The 24,761-nt window shown below is 48.2% G+C and overlaps 1 protein-coding gene across 8 annotated transcripts in view; it reads right to left on the bottom strand.

Annotated features, from left to right (window-relative positions):
- The window catches only part of PMFBP1 (polyamine modulated factor 1 binding protein 1), a 2,317,386-nt gene that overhangs the window by 1,429,645 nt on the left and 862,980 nt on the right, over positions 1-24,761 (bottom strand). For all 8 annotated transcript variants that reach the window (XM_078668626.1, XM_078668631.1, XM_078668625.1 and 5 more), the window contains 3 exons: positions 20,658-20,804; positions 20,271-20,438; positions 18,819-18,998 (listed from right to left, as the gene is read on the bottom strand). In XM_078668626.1, coding sequence (XP_078524752.1) covers positions 18,819-18,998; positions 20,271-20,438; positions 20,658-20,804 — 495 coding nt within the window. The remainder of the gene's footprint in view (positions 1-18,818; positions 18,999-20,270; positions 20,439-20,657; positions 20,805-24,761) is intronic.

Here is a 24,761-nt window from a genome sequence, read left to right as displayed (position 1 = left end):
TACCATTAGGATAGCTGGTCTATAAGGTTGACTTACAACCAATCACCATAAGGGTTGTTTGGACTGATACAAGGAGATCACTAGAACTAGTGAGCATCATATATCAGGCCAACTTCTCACATCCACCTCTCCCGGATGACCTTTCAAACCAATAGTGACATCTGTCACAACCATCAGCTCTGGCTGGGGTAGGGAGAGGGATCTGCCGGTGGTCCAAGTGCAGTCGAGCAGTCACTAGAGCAGATCTTTTGCAGACTCCTTAGAAACCTCGATGGAGTTCAACATATTTCTTTGGCACTGAGCTCACTGAACCTTCATATCCCACTGAACAGCCCACATGTGCCACATGGCATGGTCAACAAGCAGGATGCAAGAGGCCAGTAGACCAAAAAGTCTCAGAACTATCCTCACCAAGACCCAGGACTGAAAGATTGTGATTTGGTCTGAATGTCTTCGAGTTGTTGGTACGGAAGGAAGGGCCGAAAGTGCACAGTATGCAGGTTGGCCCTGATGAAGGGAGGAGTCCGGTTTGACTTTGACAGTAGTGAACCCCAGCAATGTTAGGAGCTTCACAGTTCTCTGAAGGTGGTTTATAACTGACTGTTGTAAGCTTGCCAGTGTCCTGGATCCAGGGCAGATAGAACCTAGGCCAGCATGAGCATTTCGAATTGTTCCTTCCACAGGAAAAAACGTTGTGGGCGAGGATCTAAAATAGGACGAAGGCCTCAGCCCTTTTTCAGCACTAGAAAATAATGGGAGTAACAGCAAAAAGAGCTTGAACTTCTTGTTGTAGAATGAACGAAAGCTGCTCTAAAACGGGTGGAGTATGCAGCAGGGCAGAAGGGAATGGCAGGTCGTAGCCTTATTAGGCAATCTGCAGGAACCATCTGCCTGATCTTATGGCCCTGCCACCTGGAGAAAATGATTGATCTTGCCTCCTTATGGGGGGGGGGGGTCATGTGCCTAAAAGGTCAAACTAAAATGGCTTTAGAGGATGCATTTGGGTGGGATGGGGTAGTCGGTGCCCCTGCTAACCCAGGAACCCTGACCTCAAAAGGACTGGGGTGCTAGTTGTTGGGGGGGCTAAAAGACGAAGCCACTAGCGATGGCATGAAAGGGATTAGATGCTCAGGATCCTTTCTTGTGTTCTTGTGGGAAGACCAAGGGAGCACACAGCAGCTCTTCTCTCCTTAAAGCACTCAAAGTCGTAGACTTCCTTTATGCAAACAAGCAAGATATGTCAAAGGGCATATCCATTACTGATGCCTGAATGTCACCTCATAAGCCCAAGAATCTCATCCAAGCGTAGTGACGGAGTACAATGCTAGTGCCAACTGCTCTGGCTAAATAGTCTGTGGTGTCCAAACCTGACTCAATGACGTACTTGATCACCTCCTGGCCACCCTGAATGGTCTCTGCCTAATTGCCAAGAAATTTCTCCAGAACAGCAGGCAAGATCTACACCACAAGTTCCAAAATTAATGGGAATATCTTACTATTAAGCAGCTGGTGTTGACTGACTTCAGGGTGGGGGTAGCAGAAGAAAACATCCTCTTCCCAAAGGCCTCAATCCTCTATCAGATGGCATAGGGAGAAAAGAGGTGGGATTAACCTGGCTAGTGGAGACCTGTACCACCAGGCTCTTAGGATGGGGTGTTGAATCAAAAACAGCAGGGTAACCTGAAGTGCGTCTATAGCAGCGTGCTACCTCTCTATTTACTGGTAGACAAGAGCAGCGTTTGGAAAAAGTCAAGGCCCTGTTGAAGGTCAGTAAGGGTTCACACGAGGCTTATCCATCTGGTTTTGACAACCATGACAAAATAAGCAGACTCTTCATTGAAAGGAACAGGAGGAGAGCCAGTCTTGCATCAGGGAAAGTTTCCATCCCACTGGCCACTTGTAGATCCCAAAAAACATTGTCATATTCATAGTGTGGGGAGAATTTGTTCCTACTATCGCCATAAATTGGTTGGCTCTGGTCACAGTCAGATTCAAATAGCTGCTTGAGCACTGGAGGGCAGCTCCTTGGCAAGAGTAGTATCTCATCCAAGTCAAATTGTATTTGGACCAGGCATGTAGAAATTGGACTCTGTCACAGCTTCAACCGCGGTTGAGACAGATTAGGTTCTGTGTCAGAGATGACTACAGGCTCGACTTCTTCCTCCAATGTCAGTGGCAACTGTGCTGGTGTTGACACAACAGGAACCGGCATGGGTCGTGGTGCAGGGTGTAGAGTTGGCTCCAGATTTGGAGTGGAACCTGTGGCGGGTTCGAGAGGCACAGAGGGCAGGCGCTGGCAGTAATCTAACTTGAGGCCTCCATGGATCTAAGAAGCCCGAAGGCACGCCAGAGAGAGCCAGTACAGTGCAGGAGATGCTAAGCATGTCCTCTTTAAAGGCCTCAACTTCCTGTGGCATAACCAACTGAGCAGGAAATTCAGGGTGCATCAGGGTCAATGTGGAATCTGATCCACTATCATGGATCGGGTGCACCTTCCCGTCCTCACGACTTCTCATACTGAGAAGAGGCAAGACTCGTTAGGAGTTCTTCTGTTGTTTCATTGATTTTGACTTACCGAAAAACTTGAACCTCCTTGAAAACCTGTTGGAGATCCGGCCACGGGAACAGGCCCACGACTTTCAATGGGAACAGCCTTTATGCAATTTTCTTTAGTCATCTGCTACATATAGCTTGGCTTCACAATCTTGGATAATGGGGATCCAGAAGAGACATTTATTTGCGACAGTCCCTGCAAGGTTTAAACTCTGTAGTTTTAGGAGGTAAGGATAAGTTACTTACCTGTAATCCTAGTTCTCTTCCAGGGGTATACTCATCATAGTCATAAGCACTGAATAATCCCCGCCTGTTGTAAACGTATCTAGGACCCTATTTAAATATTCCCGATTCATGCCCTTATGTGGTTATAACAAATAATATCCTTATAAAGGCATAAGAATCATATCCATATTTAGTCATAGCCAATGCAGTCCAAATACGGCAAGGCTACTCCCAAAGACTCCTAGAAAGTACAACGCGTTCTTTAAACAAACCAAGCCTCCAGCAGCCCAGGAATTCCCCTTGCTTTTGTTTTGATTTGTGCAAGAACTCCTGGAGTCCAGAAAGAACTGTAAGTTCTTAGTGACGTCTTATGTCCAACCTTACGTCAAACTCGGCACCTTCCAGGTATAAATATACCAGCATTTGCCTTAAGCAAACACACAGTGGTTTGGAGCAGAGCGGCTATCTACTTGCCCGACGCCCAGCTGATGCGAGTGCTGAAGGAAGCCGACCCTCCCATTTGACGCACTGAGAGAGACGCTGTCTTTTCTCCTGCCGAGAAATCCAGCCCCAGTGTTTCCAGTCACCCTTGCGGGTTGCTGGGAGATCGAGTCCTGAGAGAGAGATACAAGACCTCCTTCATTCTATAAACAAGGTACGGAGCTGATTAGATCCTTAGAGAATTCTTGATGCAGATTCTTGGCAAAACTATCTTAACTTACTTACTCCTTCCCACGTATTAGGCTTAGGTCAGGTACACCGGGGTAGGCGTATTTTAGAAACACCAGTTGAGCACGTTTAGTCAATGATTTCATGTGTGTATATATTTTATCCATTTTAAAGTATCATATGGCTCAGAAACCATATCAATGCTTTTACAGTATTATTTCATAATACTCCTTTTACTGTACGCACTTTACTTTATGACAAGTATTGCAATTGTGGGGTTTCAAAATACCTTGCGGGTGCTTGGTTAATTCGTTCAAGATTGCTAGGTGACTCAGCAAACCCGTTTGAATTGACTAGCTAGTTATATTAATTCACCTTTTAAGTTTTAGAATTATCTTTTTTGCTGTAGTACTTTGGGACGGACTGTTTTCTATGTATTTTTGTATGTATGTATGTCTGTACTTTTATGATGATTATTTGTCGAATAAAGTATTACAACAACAATTGTGGCAATTCACGTCTCTTGCATGAGAAAGAGGACTGCTCAATAAATAACTTTTATTGAAAACACCCGTCTCTCTATTTCTCTGCACTCTGGTGAAACTAAGCATGCACGATTGACTGAGTGAAATAGCTGTCTATTGTTTTCACACGACTCTGGAGATATACTCCTTATTCTGGGGGGAGCAAAGTTGTCATGTTTATGCGGTTGTCAGAAACTAATCCCTTCTTGTCTAATCAGGAAAGGTAACTCCTTCCTGTTCATTCGAGAAAGTTTCTAGTGACCTCTGAGCTAGCTGGCAAACCTAATTAAGTCTAACATATTCAGTAGAGACCTAGATGACCTCAGTCCTATGTCTAAACTATCGTTTATGTTATTCCAATGTGCAGAGCCTATTGGGAATATAGGAACTACACTACACGTCCACGTGCGGGACCCTGGAGCATATACAACAATACATATATAAGTGTATATTTAGAACCATAAGCATATAGTATTATCCAAACATACATATACACATGTATAAAAACAAATATGCAGCCTATTATATATCCAATAATCTAAGAAGCCAAAATTACATGTATTTCTATAGTGTGGAAATAATGAAAATAATATCACATACCAATACTGTAATAGAGGACATGCACTGCAATAGTGATCCACAACAACCATTTATTTTCATAAAAGAAAACAAATAATAGGAGGCAATTAGCCCAGAGGCTGCATAGATAAATAATATCACTGTATAGATAAAACTGGCACATTGCCTTTAACTCCTTCGCTGCGGGAGTTATTTTCCCGCTGTGCTGGGGGGAGAGGGGCGCGCACGGCGCCCGCACGCTCATGACGAGCTGAGCTCGTCATGAGGCACGGCGCTCCTGTGCTCATGAGGAGCTGAGCTCGTCACAGGTGCATTACCTGCCGTGGAACGCTCAGCACAGCGGGGGAATTATCCCCGCATGCGAGCGTTCCACGGCTCATGACGAGCTGAGCTCGTCATGAGCACCGGAGCGCCGTAGCTCATGACGAGCTCAGCTCGTCATGAGCATGGAAGAGGTTAAGGCTTCCAAGAACCTGGACACCGTGCCTTTAAGACCTCCAGGAGCCCCTTGCTCCCATCATGCACCACAGGTGACACAGTTAGTTCAGTTCTTTTTAACGGTGTATACAACTGTAGGAACCAGCATATATGATGCAAGAAATTCAGTATAGTACTGTTTATGCTCGTCCGGGGAGGCGGGAGGGTTGCTTATGACTTTGATGAGTACATCCCTGGAAGAGAACTAGGATTACAGGTAAGTAACTTATCCTTCTCTTCCAAGGGATACTCACTAATAGGCATAAGCAGAGAAGCAAGCCCATACCCACCTCCTCGCGGACGAGCAAACAGCAGCAATTATAGTTAAAGAAAACATGTTACATGATATTAGCCAAATGAAATTCTCCGAGAGGTTTGCCCAAACTGCGCATCCGCCTGTGTTCAAACAGTAATGGCGAGTGAAAGTGTGAACTGATCGCCATGTGAAGCTTTATAAATCTCTGCAAAGGGCACATTCCTAAGGAGGGCTGTGGTAGAGGCTTTTACCCAAGTAGAATGGGCCTTAGGTTTGCTAGGGAGGGTTTTGTTGGCCAGTTGGTATGACAATGATATGCAAGGAGGGGGGAGGGGGGGGCGTGGCTGGCAACATGGCTGGGTAAGACGTGAGCTTCATAGCTCTGGCTACTAGCGGTGATCCGACGACTATATCGGCGAACAAGTATCGATGACTGGACACTTACCATTCCCTGGAGGTCCCTACGTCCCCTAGGTGCTGTTGGGCGTGCACCGGAGACGGGAAAGTCCTGTTTTATCCGGGAAGCGGACACGGATCCGGAGGCAGGGCGAGCGACCTAAGCTGGCGCCGGCTCCGTGACGTTGAAACCTGCGGTGCAGGGAGAGGCTCGGCAGCTACTGGCCGTGGAGGAGTTTTGGGCGCTGCCGCCCGCTCTCCTGGATCCGACTGGTTCGGGCTCTTGGGACGACCTGTGACCCCAACGGAGACCGAGGAAGTCGGCGGGCCTCCGCCTTGAGCTCCGGGGGGTAGGCGAAGGCTGTGGAGGAGACCGGCGCGGGCTCCAGGGCTCGGCGTGGATAGGCGTGCCCCCGACGTCTGGTGCGCGGTGTGCGCTCCGGAGGCTGCTGACATCGGGAGGTTCCCGTGGAGTCCCGCGGTCGGCGGGAGAAGAGTGTGGACGGCCTGGGCCCCGCGAGCTGCTGCGCGGCCCCCCTGGAGTGCGGCCCCTGACGCTGCAGCGGCCGGCCTACTGGAGGTGAGCCCCCACCCCGCTGCCTGCTGGCTGGCCCCGGGGCAGACTTGCTCTAAATACAGGCCCCCCCCTGCCTACACGACGACTGGGAGTGCCAGTGGGAGAGTCACTGGCAGAAGACCAGCGCTGCTGGACCCTGGTGGGAGCGACGGAGCCCTGATTCCTGGGAGAGCGGCTGAGGCATTTGGCGGAGTGGAGTGGAGGGGCTGCGAGAGTCGGGCGCTTGCCGGGTGGAGGGACTGGATGGAAGAAGTATGGCAAGGCCCCCCTCTCCCCCCCCCTTGTGAACAGGTGGGGTGACGACTGGTGAAGGAGGAGCCCTTGTGGATTGCATTTAACAGGAGCTTGGGCGAGCTGCATGGACTTGCAGGTTGGGTTCTGAGCCCTCAGAGACCTGGGGGTGAGGGGTGCCGCGGTGCAGCTTACGGCGCTCGGGTGGACGTGGGGCTTGGGCAACACCACTTGGAGGTGGCGTGGGAGGTGGCTGGCGACGTGGGCCACTGAAAACCTTGCGCGACGGCAGCTCAGAACAGAGAGAGCCCAGTGGGAGAAAAACAGTGACGAAGCCTACAATGGGCAAGAAAAACCTGGACCCCAAGCCCCCCAAACAGGGCACCCTAGACAGGTATGCGGTGGTCCCTCCGGTGGCAGAGGCTGAACCGAGTGGGGCAAGTTTGGACACGGCCCTCCTAATGAGCGCCATACAAGCGTCCAGTGAGGCCCTTGAAAACAAAATCGGAGAGGTGGGGACGGAGGTGACGCTCCTGCGGCAGTACCTTCGCAATCTAGCCGAACGTGTGACAAATACGGAGACCAGGATAGGGGAAGTGGAAGACACTGTGCAGCACTTGAAGAAGGGCCTGGTGGATCTTCAAGCCTCCAATAAATAACTCCTTTGGAAGGTGGATGATGCTGAAAATAGAGCGAGACGTAATAACCTCCGCTTTGTAGGCTTTAGGAAAGGACTTGAGGGAGCAAACATGGTGGAGTTTCTTCACTCATGGCTCCTTCATACATTCCCGAAGAACAAATTCTCCACTTGCTTTGTCATCGAGAGGGCCCATAGAGCACGGATGGCGAGACCTCCGGCTGGGGCGCGGCCAAGGCCCGTCATTGCTCGTTTCTTAAACTTCTTAGACTGGGAAATGATCCTTCGAGAGGCTAGGAAACTTGGGGTTATCCGGCACGAAAATGAACACATAATGATCTTCCCGGATTACAGCCAGGATGTGCAAAAGCAACGGCGATCCTTCAATTCCGTCAAAGCCAAGCCGAGAACACTTCAAATACAATATATGTTGCTATTCCCTGCAAAGCTAAAAGTGATATACAAGGAGAAGACCTATTTTTTCCAATCCCGGAGGTGGCTTGGCAGTGGCTGGAGGAACACCCACCGCTGGGGAGGCTGCCGACGGGGGAACGGGGACCGCCAGAACTGGACCAGCCTGGGGAAAACTCTCGAGGATCTCCGAAGCCGCAGCGAGTACGGCAGTGGCGAGGAAGGCCGGGACGTGGCGGCCCCCCCGTACAGGGTTTCTGGAACACGGAGAAGGCGACGAAAAAGCACAGCCTCTCTTGAATCGATTCGGCTGACGGGCTCATGTTTTCGCTGCCTGGCAGAGAAGGCACAATCGGAGGGCGAAGACGAGCCTGGTAATACCACCTCAGAGGAAGAGGACCTGGAGGGGTGCTCGACGCACCCCCTGGTAGCAGCCATAAAGGTCATGGAGCAGGGACACACCCAGGACACTGAGGCTTCGCAGAGGGACCCGCAGGACTCCAACTCATGAGGAAGGGACAACACGGGTCAGCCTATTGTGGACATTGTAGCCGAGAGCACGCAAGTTGACCACCGCCTCCTTCTTTTTTCCTTTTTATCCTCTTTTTCTCTCTATAACTGTTTGCTTCAACAGTATTGGACTGATAGCTATTTTCTATTGTTTCTTTAATTATATGTTTGTGATTTATGCCTTCACACCAATCTCTTGCAGGAGGGTGAAGCGGGCAAGTTTGTAGCGGGGGAGCATGGGGAGGGCGACAGACCTCCTTCACCTGAACAACTGTATCTCTATCATTATGATGGCGATGGGTCTGGCTGGGGGAGGGAGGTAGGGAGGGGGGTGTGTTTGGGGTGAATCAGTAGGAGGGTCGGGGGAGGGAGGGGAGTTTCAGGGGGTTGTAGGTTGGAGGGATTTGAGGTTCTGGTTATTTATCTTAAGCATGTTACAGACAGGAGAGTTCACTACGCCCATACACCCTACACCGGGTACTTGCCGAGACAGGTCCTGACCCAGTTTGATGTGTTCTGAAAGGACGGGTGGCCCTGAGATAGAGGCGCCAGTTGGCGGATCAGTCAAAATCCTTACCTGGAATGTAAACGGTCTGGGCGCAAAGATAAAACGGGGATTGGTCATGGCCTTAGTTAAAAGGATGGCCCCAGACATAGTATTACTACAGGAAACGCATCTACATGGGACACGGTGTGGTTTCTTGGCTAGAGGGGCGTACAAGGTAATGGCCCATGCGGGGTATACGTCAGGTTCCAGAGGGGTGGCCATTCTGGTTAGGAAATCCCCCCCGTTTATAGTTACAGACACATGGACAGACCCACAAGGTACATATGTTGGAGTAACGGGGACTTGGAGGCGCCAGAAGATGACAGTGGTGTCAGTATATGCACCCCCTAGGCTACAGGCCAGAACCCTCGCAAAGGTGACTGATATTATTCTGAATACACCGGGCTCTCTACACGTGGTGGGTGTAGATTTTAATGACGTGGTTCACCCCTCATTGGACAGGTCAGGGGATCGAGTGGACCCCCCGGTACACTCCCCTCTAGCACGATTTATCGACTTGGTGGGGCTAATGGATGCCTGGAGATGGCTACACCCATAGACTAGAATGTACTCTTATTTCTCCGGGGCGCACAGGACGTATTCCAGACTGGACTACGTCTTCCTGCCCCGCCGTGCGCTGGATGCTGTGAGCCGAGCAGAATTCCTGGCACGTGGCATCTCAGACCACTCGTCGATGTTGGTGACGCTGGGATCGAGGCTAGGGGCGAAGAGTGGGAAGTGGAGATTGGCGGCCTGGGATCTCCAGAATAGGGACCTACTGCGAGGATTCCGGGCGGATGTGAAGGTCTACCTGGCAGACAATCTGGGCTCCGTACAGTCGGGGTTGACGATTTGGGAAGCTCTGAAGGCTGTCCTGAGTGATAAAATACAAAATAGAATAGCAGAGGACAGGAGGAGACTGCAGGGGGACATCAGGGACCTGGAAACTCGAATCTTGGAGCTCGAACAGCAATATGTCCTGGACGGGGGAGTACCCGCGCTCCGAAGAGTGCTGGATGCCCAGCAGCAATACAAGGCCCTGACGAGTAATGAGGCCAAGACGCAGGCACAGGCGACCTTGCATAGACTATATGAAGTAGGGGACAAATGTGGGAAACTGTTGGCATGGTTGAGTCGTAGGGAACAGGAGGCGAGATGGGTAGACCAGGTGACGGGCGCGGATGGCCGACCTAGTAGAACAGACACACAGATAGCGCATGCATTTGCAGCTTATTACGAGGAATTCCACAAGGCTAGAGACCTAGGCTCATCGGCCGAGATTGGTCAGTTTTTAGAGGAGGTGGAGACCCCCAGTTTGGGCGTAGAGGCTCGAGAGAGCCTGGAGTTAGAGATTACAGTTGCAGAGGTGCGGGAAGCACTTGCTAAGCTACACCCGGGGAACTCTCCTGGTCGTAACAGGTCTCCCGCGGAATTCTTTAAAAAAACGGCGGACCTCCTTACTGTTCATATGTTGGCCTTGTTCACTGGGGCGATAGAGGAGGGGATGCTTCCGCCGGATCTCCGAATGGCCACAATAGTTCCCATCTATAAGCAGGGCAAACCGCCAGACGAATGTTCATCATGTCGCCCCATATCGTTGTTGAACATAGAGGTAAAACTCCTAGCGACAATCCTGGCCCTGCGACTAAGAAAGGTGATTACAGGCTTGATCCATGTAGATCAGACTATCATGCCAGATAGGGCGACTAGGCACAGCCTGCGAAGGACGCACAACTGGTTGATGGAATTGTTTGCACGGGAGGAGCCCCATGTGTTTCTCTCCCTGGATGCTGAAAAAGCGTTTGATGCGGTCCATTGGCCCTTTTTAGATAGCGTGCTGATAAAGTTTGGATTTCGTCCGAAGTTTCGGAAATGGATTACTCTTCTTTACACGGATCCACGAGCGAGGGTCAAAGTTAATGGTGTGCTGTTCGAGGACTTCCCTAGAAGGAGGGGGACCCGTCAGGGATGTCCCCTGTCGCCGCTGTTGTTCGCCCTCACCATAGAAGTGGTGGCCTGCGAAATACGTCAAGATAGACAGATAACTGGTTTTAAAGTTCGGCGAGGGGAGGGGCATGAAGAGAAAATCTCGCTATATGTGGATGACATCCTGTTATATATTACATCCCCGGAGGTCTCGATACCACGCCTGTTTACGTTATTGGGCCGATATGGGTCGCGCTCAGGCTATACTATAGATTGGCACAAGTCGATCCTGTATAGCCCTGGGGATGAAAGCTTGGGGCCGGCCTTGCCCGCAGCATTACGGGTGACGACAGAAGGGTTCACATACTTAGGGATTTATATAACAAGCAACAGTTCTATCTCGTATACGAAAAACATCCAATGAGTTCTTACGAATTTTAAGGAGGACGCGATCAGATGGAAGACCCTCCCCCCTCACAATGTTAGGACGGGCGGCAATGTACAAAATGATCACCCTACCGCGATTTCTGTAGGCACTACAAAACGAGTACTTCTCCCTTCCGCGTCAGGTTTTTAAAGAGATAAACGAGGGACTTAGAGATCTGCTTTGGTTAAGGAAACAGCCCAGGATAGCTCTGGAGTCCCTACAGAGGAACCAATATAATGGAGGGATTTCCCTTCCCAATATTGAGGCCTACTACTGGGCAGAACACCCCGCACCAATCAATGACTGGCTACATGCCCCGGTAGATCACCCCACATATAGACTGGAGAGGGAAAAACTGGAACGCCGTACATGTCTACACTACATATATGGAGGGAGGGGGAAGGAAGCACTGCTGTCAGCAACAAGGGTGAACGTAGAGCTGTGGGACAGGACAACAAGACGGATTGGCTGGCAGCATAAACCCTCGAGACAAACCCCAATTTGGAAATGTGCATGGCTACGGGAATTACATAAGCTAAGAGGGTTCCGACGATGGGATGATATAGGTATCTCAGTGCTGGGTGTCCTCCAGCGGAGGGGAGCCCTGAAGTCCTTCCAGGAATTAAGAGCAGAGTACGGTTTGCACCACAATACATTTTTAAAATATGCGCAAATACGCCACGCCTGGCAGGCGGAAGAGGCGCTCTCGGATCTCTTGCCGGAATATGCTCCGTTAGAGGGTCGTCTGCTGCAGGACCAGGTACAGGCTAAGTTGGTTTCACTGACTTATAAAACCCTACTTAACAACATGCCGGACTGACTTGTGAAACTGAAAAGTGTATGGGAATCAAACCTAGGGGAGATGGACGCGCTGGAAAGGGAGACTGCCCTGATGCACCTTAGGGAAGTGGCAATAAAATCCCGACTCCGACTTATTCAATTCAAAATTCTACATAGAGTCTATTACGATAGATACCGTCTACATCGGATGGGGCGAGCCAATGACCCTAATTGTCTGCGTTGTGGACATGCCAAGGGCAACTTTTACCACACCATCTGGGAGTGTGGGGTCCTCCAGAGATACTGGGCCAGGATACTGAGGGAGCTTGGGGAAATACTCGAAATGACCCCACCCCTGGAGCCTAAACTAGTCTTGCTGGGGATAACGAACGAGGTAGATTTGACGCAACCTCATCTCATTTTTCTAACACTGGCATTAGTGGTGGCCAAGAGGGATGTGGCGCGGGTATGGGGAGCCTCGAACCCCCCCGAGGCTTGATGAATGGAGGAGGGGTATGGACATTTATATGGCAGCTGAAAGAGTTACCTATAAAGCGAGAGGTTGCATGAAGAAGTTTTATAGAGTATGGGGGAAATGGCAATGTTACTATGGCATGAATGGGGGTTCTGAGGGGGTAGGGTATGTTACATTGACAGCACTAATGTATAGGGGAAGGACTTGGATGGAGCTATATATTTGGGATATGGATGGCTTGTTCATATATAAATATGAAGTGAGATGATTTGCGCTATATTTGGGGCGGTGGGTGGCGGGTGGGGGAAGAGTGGGATGTGTTGGACAATCTGCTGTGACATGCTTACTATGTTTTCTTGGTTTGAAAATGCAAATAGAAATAATTATTTTTAAAAAAAAGAATGATATGCAAGACACTATCCACCTAGAGATAGATCTTTTGGAAGCTGCAGATCCGGTGTTTATGGAACCATAGTTAATAAACAGATTGTCCGATTTTCTCAGTTCCTTTGTTTTTTCTAAATAAAACTTCAGAACCCTCTTGAGGTCCAGAGAATGGAGGGACCTTTCTGGCAGATTTGAAGGATTCGGGAAGAAGGTAGGGAGTGTGATTGACTGATTAATATGGAAATCCGAGGATACTTTAGGTAACAAACTCTGATATGTTCTTAGGACCACTCTGTTAGCATGAAACATAGAGTAAGACTCTTTATAACACAGCGCCTGGATCTCACTCACTCTGCAAGCAGATGTAATAGCCACTAGAAAAGCGGCGTTCCATGTCAAATATTGTAAAGAAGCTCTATGAATAGGTTCGAAAGGAGGCCCCATCAACTTTGTTAAAACAATGTTAAGCTCCCATGGAGGAGAAGGAGCCCTGATTGGGGGGTAAACCTTTCCCTAAACCCTCAAGGAAATCTTTGACCACAGGAATTTTGAAAAAGGAAAGCTGAGTAGGGGACTTTCTATATGCTGTGATAACTCCAAGATGGACTTTAATAGAGGAGAACTGAAGACCAGATTTGCACAAATGCAGTAAATATGGTAAAATCACCTGTTCTTGACCCCGGACGGGATCATGTCCATTGTTCACACACCATAGGTAAAAACGCTTCCACTTGAAGGCATACGATTTCCTAGTGGAAGGTATCTTTGCTTCTTTGAGAATGTTCATGCATTCTGAAGTCAACTGTAGGTATCCATACTGTATAACTTCAGGAGCTATGCTGTCAACCGTAGGGAGGAGAGATTAGGGTGAAACACCTTCCCTGTGTGCTTGGATAACAGATCCGGACGGCATGGCAACCTCTTGTGTGGTACTTCCGAGAGCTAAAGAAGGTCCGGATACCACCACTGACGAGGCCATTCTGGGGCTATCAGGATCATTCCGGTGTTGGTCCTGTAGAACTTGTTGATTACTGTGGGAATCAACGGAATCGGTGGAAAGGCGTACAGTAATACCTGAGACCATTCTATCAAAAGGACATTCCTGTGAGATCCTGGTTGAGGAACCTGGATGAGAAGACGGGACATTTTGCGTTTACCGCATCTGCAAATAGGTCGATGTCTGGCACTCCGAAGTTTTGAAAGATGTTTTGAGCGACTTCGTTGTTGAGCACCCAGTCGTGAGCTTCGAAGAAGTGTCTGCTTATGGCATCTGTCTGGGAGTTGAGAGTCCCCTGGAGATGAAAGGCGAGAAGCCATTTCCAGATGGTCTGAGACTCTATGGAAAGAGGTCTCGATCAGGTACCTGCCTGTTTGTTCAAGTAATACATCGTCGTTGTATTGTCCATTTGAATCAGAATGGACCGAGACTGGAGCGAAAGGTGCAGTGATTTGAGTAATAGATGCACGGCTCAGCTCTAAGAGGTTGATGTGGTAACCTCGTACTGTTTCTGACCACAGACCTTGAACTTGCAGAGGACCCATATGAGCACCCCATCCTTGGAGTGAGGCATCTGTGACTATCGTCTGAGTAGGGGGATGCAGGTGAAAAAGGACTCCCTTCATCAGGTGGGATCGCTTCATCCACCATCTGATGGAATCCCTGGCTGATTGATGGAGATTAACATGATCTTCCCAGCGTTATGATACCTGCATCCAGTGGTCCTCCAGACATTGTTGTAGAGGACGCATGTTCAACCTTGCATTTGGTACGATGAAAATGCATGACGCCATTGAGCCCAGCAGTGATGACACCTGTCGGACTGTGGGACGTTGTGTGTAAAGGAGGTTGACTCTTGTGAATTGAGGATAACCTTTCGTCCGAAGGACACACGCTTGCTTTTTCGGTATTCAGGGAGGCACCCAGGTAGTGGATCCTCTGTGTTGGATTGAAGATCTATTTCTTGAATTTGAGTTTAGTAGCTGAAGACAGTACAAGAGATGAGTCTGCAGCAGGGCAGGGGACGAGCTCTTCAGAAGCCAGTTGTCCAGGTAGGGATATATGAAAATCCTCTGGTTGCGGAGAGAAGCTGCCAACACAGCCATGCATTTCGAGAATGTTCGAGGGGCTGATTTGAGCCCGAACGGAAGCACCGTGAATTGGTAATGCTGGAATGAAACTTGAAACCTTAGAAATGTGCGATGTTTCTTGGACACTGGAATGTGGAGGTATGCGTTCTGCAAATCGATGGAGCACATCCAGTCCCCTTGATGAAGTTGTGGGAAGATTTGATGCAGTGCCAACATTCAAAACTTTTCTTTGCAAATGAATTTGTTCAACAGCCTTAAGTCCAGTACTGTTCTGAATTCTGTGGTGGGGCCTCTTTTTGTCATGAGGAAATAGCGAGAATAAATCCCCTGTTTCCTTTGTGGAATGGGAACTTTTCCTATGGCGCTTTTTGTAGAAGAATGTTCACCTCCGCTTGTAACAAATGGTGATCGTGGATAGAATTTTCTTGCAGAGGGATTGATGGAGGTGGAGATTTGAACTTGAGCAGATACCCATTCTGCAAAATATTGATTACCCACTTGTCCTTTGTAATCTTTTTCCACTCCCCCAGATGTAAAGAAATACTTCCCCACCACCGGAGTGGTGAACAGGCATGGAGAAAGCCGCACCTAATTTTTTTGTTGGTGGTTTAGGAGCCGCTGAATGTTGTTTCTGCAGTGCTCTCCCTCATCCAGGTCTCCTCTGTTGGTAGTGAGACCTTGATTGTGTCTGACTTTGGTTTTGCGTGGTCCAGTGAGGGGTTTGAACCATCTGCTGAAAGGAACGCCGATCATAGGGACAAAACCTTCTTCAGAATTCTTTCCGCTTTTCCAACCCAACAGCCTTTAGTGTGTCCAATTCATTTTTCATTTTGGACATCTCGTCATCGGCGTGGGACCCGAACAGAGAAGAGCCATTAAAGGGAAGGTTGACAATCTTCCTCTGTGCATTAGGTTTGAGACCCGTGAAACAAAGCCATGCTGAACCTCTCGAGCAAATGCCGTGGGAATATCCATGGGCCGCTAAATATGCTGAGTCAGCAGCGGCACTGATTACTTGGTTTGCCACTAATGCAGGATTTCCTGGCAATCTCGTTTTGTCCGTAAACCTTGCCAAAGAGTCCCACGGTGATCTGTCGTACCGACCTAGAAGAGCGGAAGCAGTAGCCACTTTCATGACTGACGCAGAGGTATTACACATCCGCTTCCCCAAGGAATCCATATTTTTACTGTCCTTTTTTAGAGGAACAGAGGTGGAGGTAGCGGAATGTGCTTTTCTGGCCACCTCCACTGACAGAATCTGGAGGTTGGTCTGCACGAAGAAACAACGGGTCTTGTTCTGGGGCCTTAAACGTCTTTAAGATCCGAGTGGGAGCCGAGCCCACTGTGGATGGAGTTAGGAAAGTCTGCGTTGCTGGCTCTAGCAGACCTGGGACTAAAGAAAGAAGAGGTCTGGCCGAAGACCTATGATGCAGGGTTTCAAATATTGCGGAAGTTGAAATTGGTGGTGCAGTCATATTGATGTTCAACTTGCTGGCACCCCTGCAGAGCACTTCATTGAAAGTTCCGATATCGTCAATCTTGGAAACCCTAGATGGCGGTGTCGAAGATAGGGTTAGTGAATAGTCCCTAAAGGAAGACCTGGAAGATGAGGTTGTTGCTGGAGACCTCCATCTCTTCTTCGGAGTAGCAGAATGGCAAGATCTTGGGCGCCCTCTTGAATGTGAACGCCTTCGTGACGGAGATCTAGATCGTCTCGGAGACCTGCGAGGAGAGGGTCTCAAGGATTCTGTTGGAGGAGGTTCCTCAGAAGACCTGGGAGTAACTTTCCAGTGCCTTACACTTTCTAGCCATCTTGGTGAGATATGGATTGAAGGAGACTTTTCTCTGGGAGTTGGAGAGCCCTCCAGCATAATCTGGATGATGGAGATATCAGGTTACGAAGATTGTCCTCTCGACATTGAGCGTAGGGATCTCAACACCGATCTAGGCTTCTCTGGTATGACCCCAGCAGAAATGTCAGGATTTCTGTCCCTCGACGTCGAGCGATGTCGCGACGACAACACGGAATGTGCCACCATCAACGTCGACCGCTACTGCGGAGATCCACTTAAGGATTCACGCCGTTGCGGTGATGTTCTCAATGTTGGTCTCTTCAAAGTCGACCGTGAGGGTGTTCTTGACGTCGACTGTCGGTGTACATGCGGTGTCTTCGACGTTGACTACTTCGACGGGGAACGTGCCCTCGACGTCGACCGCCTGTGGGTCCGTGAAGGTGATCTTGCCGTCGATCCTCTTGGCGCCGAACTTCTGGAAGGAGGTGGAGACCTCGACATTGAAGGAGGCTTCGACGACGACTTAGGTCTGTCGGAACCATACTTCGAGCCCGAAGTAGTATGCCTTGACGTCTGTTTACTTGTCGATGGATGTTCTCTTTGTGTCGACGGCGATCTGTCCCTCGACGTTGAGGAGAGTCTCACATGTTGTTCCGACGCCGATCTTGTCGGCGAGCACTCAGGAATTTTCTTACTTTTGGAGGTTGGCGAGGCAGATCTTTGCCGCTTCTTCTGTTTTTCCTGAGAGGAGGGCTTCTTAGAGGTAGGCTTACTCTCTAGGCCACTTTTATGGTGTTTTCCTCTCTCCAACGAGGCAAGAAGACTGATCTTCTCTCTGTCTCACAGAGTTCTTTTAGAAAATTGTTGGAAATGATAACAAACCTCTGGGTTGTGTGAGGATGGCAAGCACACAATGCACACAGAGTGAGGGTCAGGTTTAGTCATCTTCTTCCCACAAGAAGGACACCTGTAGAATAAAGCTGGCTTTTCTGACCAAACAATAATTGTTAAATTGTCAGAAATTTACTGGAAAACAATCCCAGCAACAAAAAACTTCAAATAAAGTTGTTAAAAACCAATTTCTGACTAGAAAAGTAAAACACTGACAAGCTCAAGCTCCAGGATCCTCACAGAGGGAGCCGAAAAAAAGAACTGACCTAACTGTCATCTGTGGTGCATGATGAGAGCAAGGGGCTCCTTGAGGTCTTAAAGGCACGATGTCCAGGTTCTTGGAAGCTTTAAAGGCAAGGTGCCAGTTTTTCTATATAGTGATATTATTTATCTATGCAGCCTCTGGGCTAATTGCCTGCTATTCCCTATTTTCTTTTCTGAAAGTAAAAGGTTGTTGTTGCAGTGCATGCTCTCTATTACAGTATTGGTATGTGATATTATTTTCACACTATAGAAATACATGTCATTTTGGCCTTTTAGCCTATTGGATATATAATAGGCTCCATATTTATGTGTTTATACATGAATATATGTATGTTTGAATAGTACTATGTACTTAAGGTTCTAAACATACACATATATATATGTATTGTTGTATATGCTCCGGGGTCCCGCACGTGGGCAGGGATTATTCAGTGCATATGACTATTGATGAGTATCCCCTGGAAGAGAACATGTTACCTGCACACTAAAAAGAATTTAGGAGAAACTCATCAACTGAAAATAAAAAAGCATGAGCTGGCTCAAGAACTGCCTATGAAAGTGCAGAAAGAAAAGAACTGACATCAGAGTGCTACGTTAGTACTTATATGCACCCCCAGTCGTTACTTCCAAGGCTGTGCAGAGCGAATGTGGAGCTGTATTAGCCCACCGTTTGGTGCACAGGGGCTATACTGAAAATTCTTCTAAATCCAGGATACCGTCTGGGAACATCACAAAGTGTGGAATCAACAGTTAGGAGCATGCATCAGAAATGTAATAATATGCCTCCATGACAGTCCTTTGCATATTGAACAGTATGAATGGTAACGGACCCCTACGTTTGTCTTGCCGGAATGTTTGCAGCAGCGCAACCAAAACTAAGAATTTCGGCCTTCGTTTGTGCCATCAGCTGAACAGACATTCCTAATCTGGTTTAATGATACTTAACATGTATTCATACAGCACACATTTCAAAAGTGCTATAACCTTGCAGTGCTCACAGGGACTCTTGAGCTTATGAGCTAAAACAGCATTATTTTATATGTAGTTCTGATATTTTAATAATGAAGATATATTAAATAGTGTCCACCTGTAGATTAAAAACACAAACTTAATTATTGGAGAGAGACAGTCTTCTATGCTGGGTTGAAGCGTATCCTAAAACATATGTGTGTCTTTTGTCTCCTGAATACTGCACCTCATCATCAGCCTTCTGCAGGGATGCCTCCTTTGCTTGTACTGTACTTTGCAGAGCATCCTGGGATTTCTGGAGCTGTTTGAGCATGTGCTGCAGCTCCTCTGTTTTCATATGTAGCTTTTCTTTCAATGTTTCAGATGCCATCATTGAGCCGCTTAAATTTTCTGCATTTTCCATTGCCTATGTGTAGACAAAAAAACTTTTAATAAACAATTTGAAATCAGACATCATATACCCCCCCACACACACACACACACACACACAGCATCGACAATTAAACAATAACAGAAACTGAACAAAGAAAATATAACTGAGAATGGGAAATGCAAAGTAACACTAAACATACTTTGAGACCCAAATCTTCTTGTACACATATCTTCAGTTAGGGCATTTCTCTAGCAAACAAGGACACATAACAAAGCAACACATCATACACAAGAGGGTCATCAAGGAGATGTGGGAAAAAGGAATTTCCTAGAGGGTTCTCATTAAAGCAACACAAAGGGGTCAATTGGGAGCAAAGTGGGACAGAAATAAGACTGTAAATCAGTGGTTCTCCTGTCCAGCCAAACTCACAGTTGCCTAGTTTCATTTAGAGATGGGCAAACCTCCATATTACCCTGGAGGAGCCTCATCCAGAGTGGTCTAGGAAAAGCTTGGTCAGTTTGTTGAAGAGCAATTTGTTTCAGAACACTGGAAGCTCTGTGCCCATTTTGGTGTCCACAACTGCAATGATAGGCAAAGAACAAACGACTGGCCCTCTCCGATAGGGTGAAAAGTCCCTGCTCATCAAGGCCAAAATGCTCTGCATACCAGGGCCAAAGCTCTCTGCATACTAGGGCCATTGACTTTTTGTTTTGCAGAAAGAAAAACCCGACCTGGTTCGTTTCTCCAAAACAAAAAAATCATGATCAGTCACCATGATATGGGGGATGAATGGCATCGGAGATTTGCTGCAAGTGCTTCCACTGTTCCAGCATAGCATTTTCATCAAAATGATCCTCACAGACATGCCAATGATGCTTATGTATGAAGGGCAGGAGGTGCCATATATGTAGCTGGATGTTATCTGACCCAAATGGATGAAAAAGTGCATGAAGTCATGTGAGGTCCCATGGAAGCGTTGGAGATCCACTACTGAAGAGAAAAGTTTATGGATCCAATCTGGTGCCTGGCAGACATTCTTAAAATGCAGAATCTGTGGGCAGAAATCTCTACCAGGAAATGTCTATTGCTGCCAACTATGTGTACAATGTATCAGTTTGGATACCGGACTCCATTATGTTAGATGTACCAGGAAGGATATAGCAAACAGTCACATGGCAGGTTACTGATTGACGTTTTCATGGCCCCTTTGCCATAATAATAACATATTACCAGCCCTGGTTAACAAAACACACTGCACAAGTATAAGACTGAACACTGTGCATTACTTTGTTTAGTAGTGAATACCTCTTTCTGAAGTTCCTTAACTTTCTGTCGCAACAAGTCTGCCTCCGACTGCAGCCCTCTAATTCTATCCTCTTTTAGTTGCAAACTGGCCTCAGCAGAGTCTCTGCATGTCTGGCAAGATGTCAGCTCTGCCTTCAGCTGCCGGATGAAGTCTTCGCTCTTCTTGACCTGTACAAGAAACAAACTGAGTCAGCAGAGGCAATAATGGGCCTCCTTATCACCTTGGCATTAGGGAAAGACACAAGATGGTGGGGGGCAGTCAAATCCTGACCGGCAATTCCCATTCCACTGGGAGTCTACAAAATAACCCACAGTGCAAAGCCTGGTTTACATTGTTCCCTTGAGAGATACGAATAAAAGGACTCCGGGGGGTGAGGGTGACTCTACCTCTTCTTCTGTATCTTGCTGTAGGCTCTGGGTGCTCTGCAGCTTCCGCTCTAGCTTCTGTATAGTCTCCTTAAGGTCCAACTTCTCAGACTCGCATGTTCGAATTTCATGCTTCAGACTGCTCATAGTGTGCTCCTGCTGCAAAACCTGACAAACAGCCGCATTAGGAAGGATCAGACAACGAATGGTTGCACCCAAGGAAGAGGTGGAAAGAATCATAATAAATAAAGTGTGTGATGGAGGGTCGAGGAGAAAAGAGGAGCTACAGAGAGAAAGGAGGTTGGGGGAAGAAAGGGCACTTCTAATGACAAACTGGATCTTGAAGTTCCCCAAATGAAAAATGTCCACACGCTCATTTAAAATTAAAGTTTGCATTAATGAATACATTATTATTATTATGAAATATATATTATAAGACATAGTTAAAGCTGTATTCTTTTTACCCAAGCCTTATAAAGGCGGCTGTGGCTTTACACTGGATGCATGTGAAAGAAGAATTATGGATGTAGGCTTCCCTTGCCACCAAGCTCAACTAAGGTAGAGGGGCCTCATCCCTTCAAACTACCACTACTTGCTCACCTAAAGTGCTGTCAGGTATGTTTATACTGGGAGTGAAATTCTCATAACCTCTTTGGTGACTATTGTATCCATTTCTCTTTAATGTGTAAAATTCAAATGTATGCCCGGTTTATTAATCAATTATTTTTTATTGAAGCTTTATTTACACATCCATTCACCTAAGCTGCTGGCCGGCGAGGACATTCAAAATGAAATGCAAGAGATCATAATTTTAGTCTTTTTCAAAAAACAATTAACAACCCTGCCCCTCCCTCTCCCCCAAAACAATGGTTTTAACCCAGTGGGCTACAATGACTTGTTTCGCTGCAATGAGGGCCAAAGCCATTTATTTCCCTCACATAGAGCGAAGAGGGTATTACTGATTTTTAGAGAGTCCCAAGATTGCATACCCTATAGATCTATGTGATAAAAAATATGTCCATATCCTTCATCACTTTGTCCCCCAATTTAATTAAATTCGGGCTTTGCACAACAGGCATAGAAACATACCAATAGCCTAACAGTTTTTCCAACAAGGGTCTAATTTGTTATGGTCCCATTTCTGCAGTTTTTCAGGCGTGCAGTGCAGTCGGGGATGATGGCGGGTGCAGGGCCAGGCGGGGAGTTAGGAAATTTAAATCAAGCATTTACAATGCAACGGTTTCGCCTTTGCAAAAGTTAGAGCTATTGGCATTGCTCATGACATTATTTTTTTTAATTTTTTTTTTTTAAAAACATTAATAAATGGCATTGTCATTTACAATGCCAATAGCAGGGCAGGAGAGCAAGCACAAGCAACTTTTTGTGGACCTGTGAGATTGTCAGGTGGACAGGGTCATTGTCTCCCTTGGCCACTTTCATATGTCCCTCTCCCACACAGGCTTGTGTGCTTCGGGGGTGGAGTGTGCACATCTCTTAGTGTGGCACCTGGGCAAGGGGCTGAGCGCCGCAGCGCCGCTGGCAGAAGCCCAGAGGCTCCTCTGGGACCCACCTGTGACCTGTAGGTGGCGGTCTGGAACAATCCATCGTAAAACGTCTTTTTCTCCTCATGACGCGCGGCTCCTTCCCACTTTCCTGCAGGTCTTGTGGCTGCTCTATTCATGTCACACTGCTCTATGGCTCCCGCACTTCAACCTCTCCCTGCACTCAACTCGCGTGGTGCCCGGTTATTTTTCTTGTTTTATTTCCATGTCAGTGATCGGACAGACGAGTAAACCGCACTGCTGGGGTCACATGCAACAAGGCAGGGGAGGGAGCTAACCGACCCCAGACTCATTCTATCAGCCTCGGAAGAGTGAAAGGCCGCGTTGACCGTGCTTCGACGTCACTAGCCGACCACATCAAAGCATTAGCCCACGGAGCTACCTTAGCAGATGTTGGCGTATGCCCCGCCGATGTTAATCGTGAACTCGAGTTCTACTCTGGGGTTGGTGCACGGGCCATGCAGAAGGCTCAGTGAGTCTCTTCTGGGACACGGAGGCAAACATGGGGGAGGTGGGCCACACGGGCCGGCGTCCATCCGGTGCACAGCCGATTGCTCATCTGCCGCCTGTCGCGCTCTAACTGTGATACATCTCACCTGTAATTGATATAAATGTGTGTGGCACCCGCAGAATAAGAGCACTCGGAGATTGTTGTGACATAGCTCAGTGAGCTGAGCGCCAGGTTCAGAGATCTCACCCTAACCAGCTTGTCAGATTTCAAATCCCTGCGGCACTGACTCAGCCTTTCATCCTTCAGACATCAGGCTGGCTAATAATGCTCTTTATTCACACAAGGCAGAAGCCAGTGGTGGGCACCATCAGAGGCAGGCGTGGCGGTACCAGGTGCTGGCCCAGCAGTTGTCACACAGACTAGTGATATAAATGGGCCCATATGGTCGCCTTTCTTCCAGCCCCGCCTCACTACAGATTGGGTTCCAGTTGGGAACGGCGCCGCCATGTTGGATAAGAGTGCCCCAGCTGCTGGGGGGGGGGCTTTCCTGGCATGGGGGCTTTCCTGGCAGGCCGGGGGAGGGGCTGACAAACATGATGGGTAGGTGGAGTGTGGTGAAATTGGAACTCGCGGGGTGCCCGGTTATTTTTCTTGTTTTATTTCCATGTCAGTGATCGGACAGACGAGTAACCCGCACCGCTGGGGTCACATGCAACAAGGCAGGGAACTAACCGACCCCAGACTCATTCTATCAGCCTCGGAAGAGTGAAAGTCCGCGTTTGCCTGTCTTTCGACGTCACTAGCCGACCTCAGCAAAGCATTAGCACACGGAGCTACCTTAGCAGATGTTGGCGTATGCCCCGCCGCTGTTAATCGTGAACTCGAGTTCTACTCTGGGGTTGGTGCACGGGCCATGCATAAGGCTCAGTTAGTCTATTCTGGGACACGGAGGCGAACATGGGGGAGGTGGGCCCCACGGGCCGGCGTCTATCCGGTGCACAGCTGATTGCTCATCTGCCGCCTGTCGCGCTCTAACTGTGATACATCTCACCTGATGGGTAGGTGGAGTGTGGTGAAATCGCATTGTAGGGAGAGAGATTGTTGTGTAGATGAAGTGGGTGTGGCCTAGCTTCCAGTGTTAGTGTCCGTCCGTGGGAGCGATAGGGAGTTATGGGGATGGGAAAGAAACTCGAAAGTTTCAAACCAGCATCCCGGAGCGGCCACGTCCGCTGGTTCAAGACGGCACTGCGGCGCTTCACAAGTAAGCTACTGCCCAGTGCCATCTTCGGAGGAATGACCAAAACAAACCTAACATTTTTTTTTTTAAATCCGCCCACTGCCGCAATGACGTTGTTAAAGGGGCGGAGAGCAAAAAAAAATCGCCGGAACGCCCACGAATCTGCTCGGACAATGACTGACGCATCTCTGTTCCAATGGCTAGCCTCCATTTAGCATAGCGCTTTGGGGTGCTGGATAGTTTAATTTACTATTCCAACTCCAGTCCCCGTGGACACTAGGGTAGGTGTTGGATAGTAAATTAAATCTATTCCCTATCCTAGAGCGCCCCCCAGCGCAATGCGTTGTAATGGTTTTCGTTGTAAAACATGCGTTGTAAAAGCACTGCGTTGTAAAAGTTTTGTTGTAAAGGATGTTTCCCTCACACTATGCTTTAAGCATGCACTGTGTTGAGCTCTCCTCTCCCTCCCTCACATTACCGCACATTTTCCTTTTTTCACAGGTATGTCCCCTGTTCCCCTATCCTTTCTGTCAGACTACAGCTTGTTTCCGAATGCGTTCCTTCAAACTCTGCCAAGTTGCTCCCACCACCTCCTGTTTGTTTTAAGACCAGCCCCCATTCCTCTCTCTGCCTGTCTCCTCCCACTCCTGCTTGGTTTTGCTGAATTGGTCTTGATTACCATTGCTTACATAATGAATGGACAGCAAAAACAGTACTGAGTGTGCATAGTTCGCGTACAGCACCGCTCCATTGGGGGTGTTGGATGCATTCCACACTTCATAGTTTTATTCCGTTTAATCACTTTAATCTTTCCTATTGGTTCTGTGCTCTGATGAATGAAGTGACAAGCTCACTAGAGAGAGCCGTTATTCGTT

The sequence above is a fragment of the Lissotriton helveticus genome, chromosome 12 (genome assembly GCF_964261635.1).
Source record: "Lissotriton helveticus chromosome 12, aLisHel1.1, whole genome shotgun sequence".
NCBI classification, from domain to species: domain Eukaryota; kingdom Metazoa; phylum Chordata; class Amphibia; order Caudata; family Salamandridae; genus Lissotriton; species Lissotriton helveticus.
This window is presented reverse-complemented; position numbering and strand designations above follow the sequence as displayed.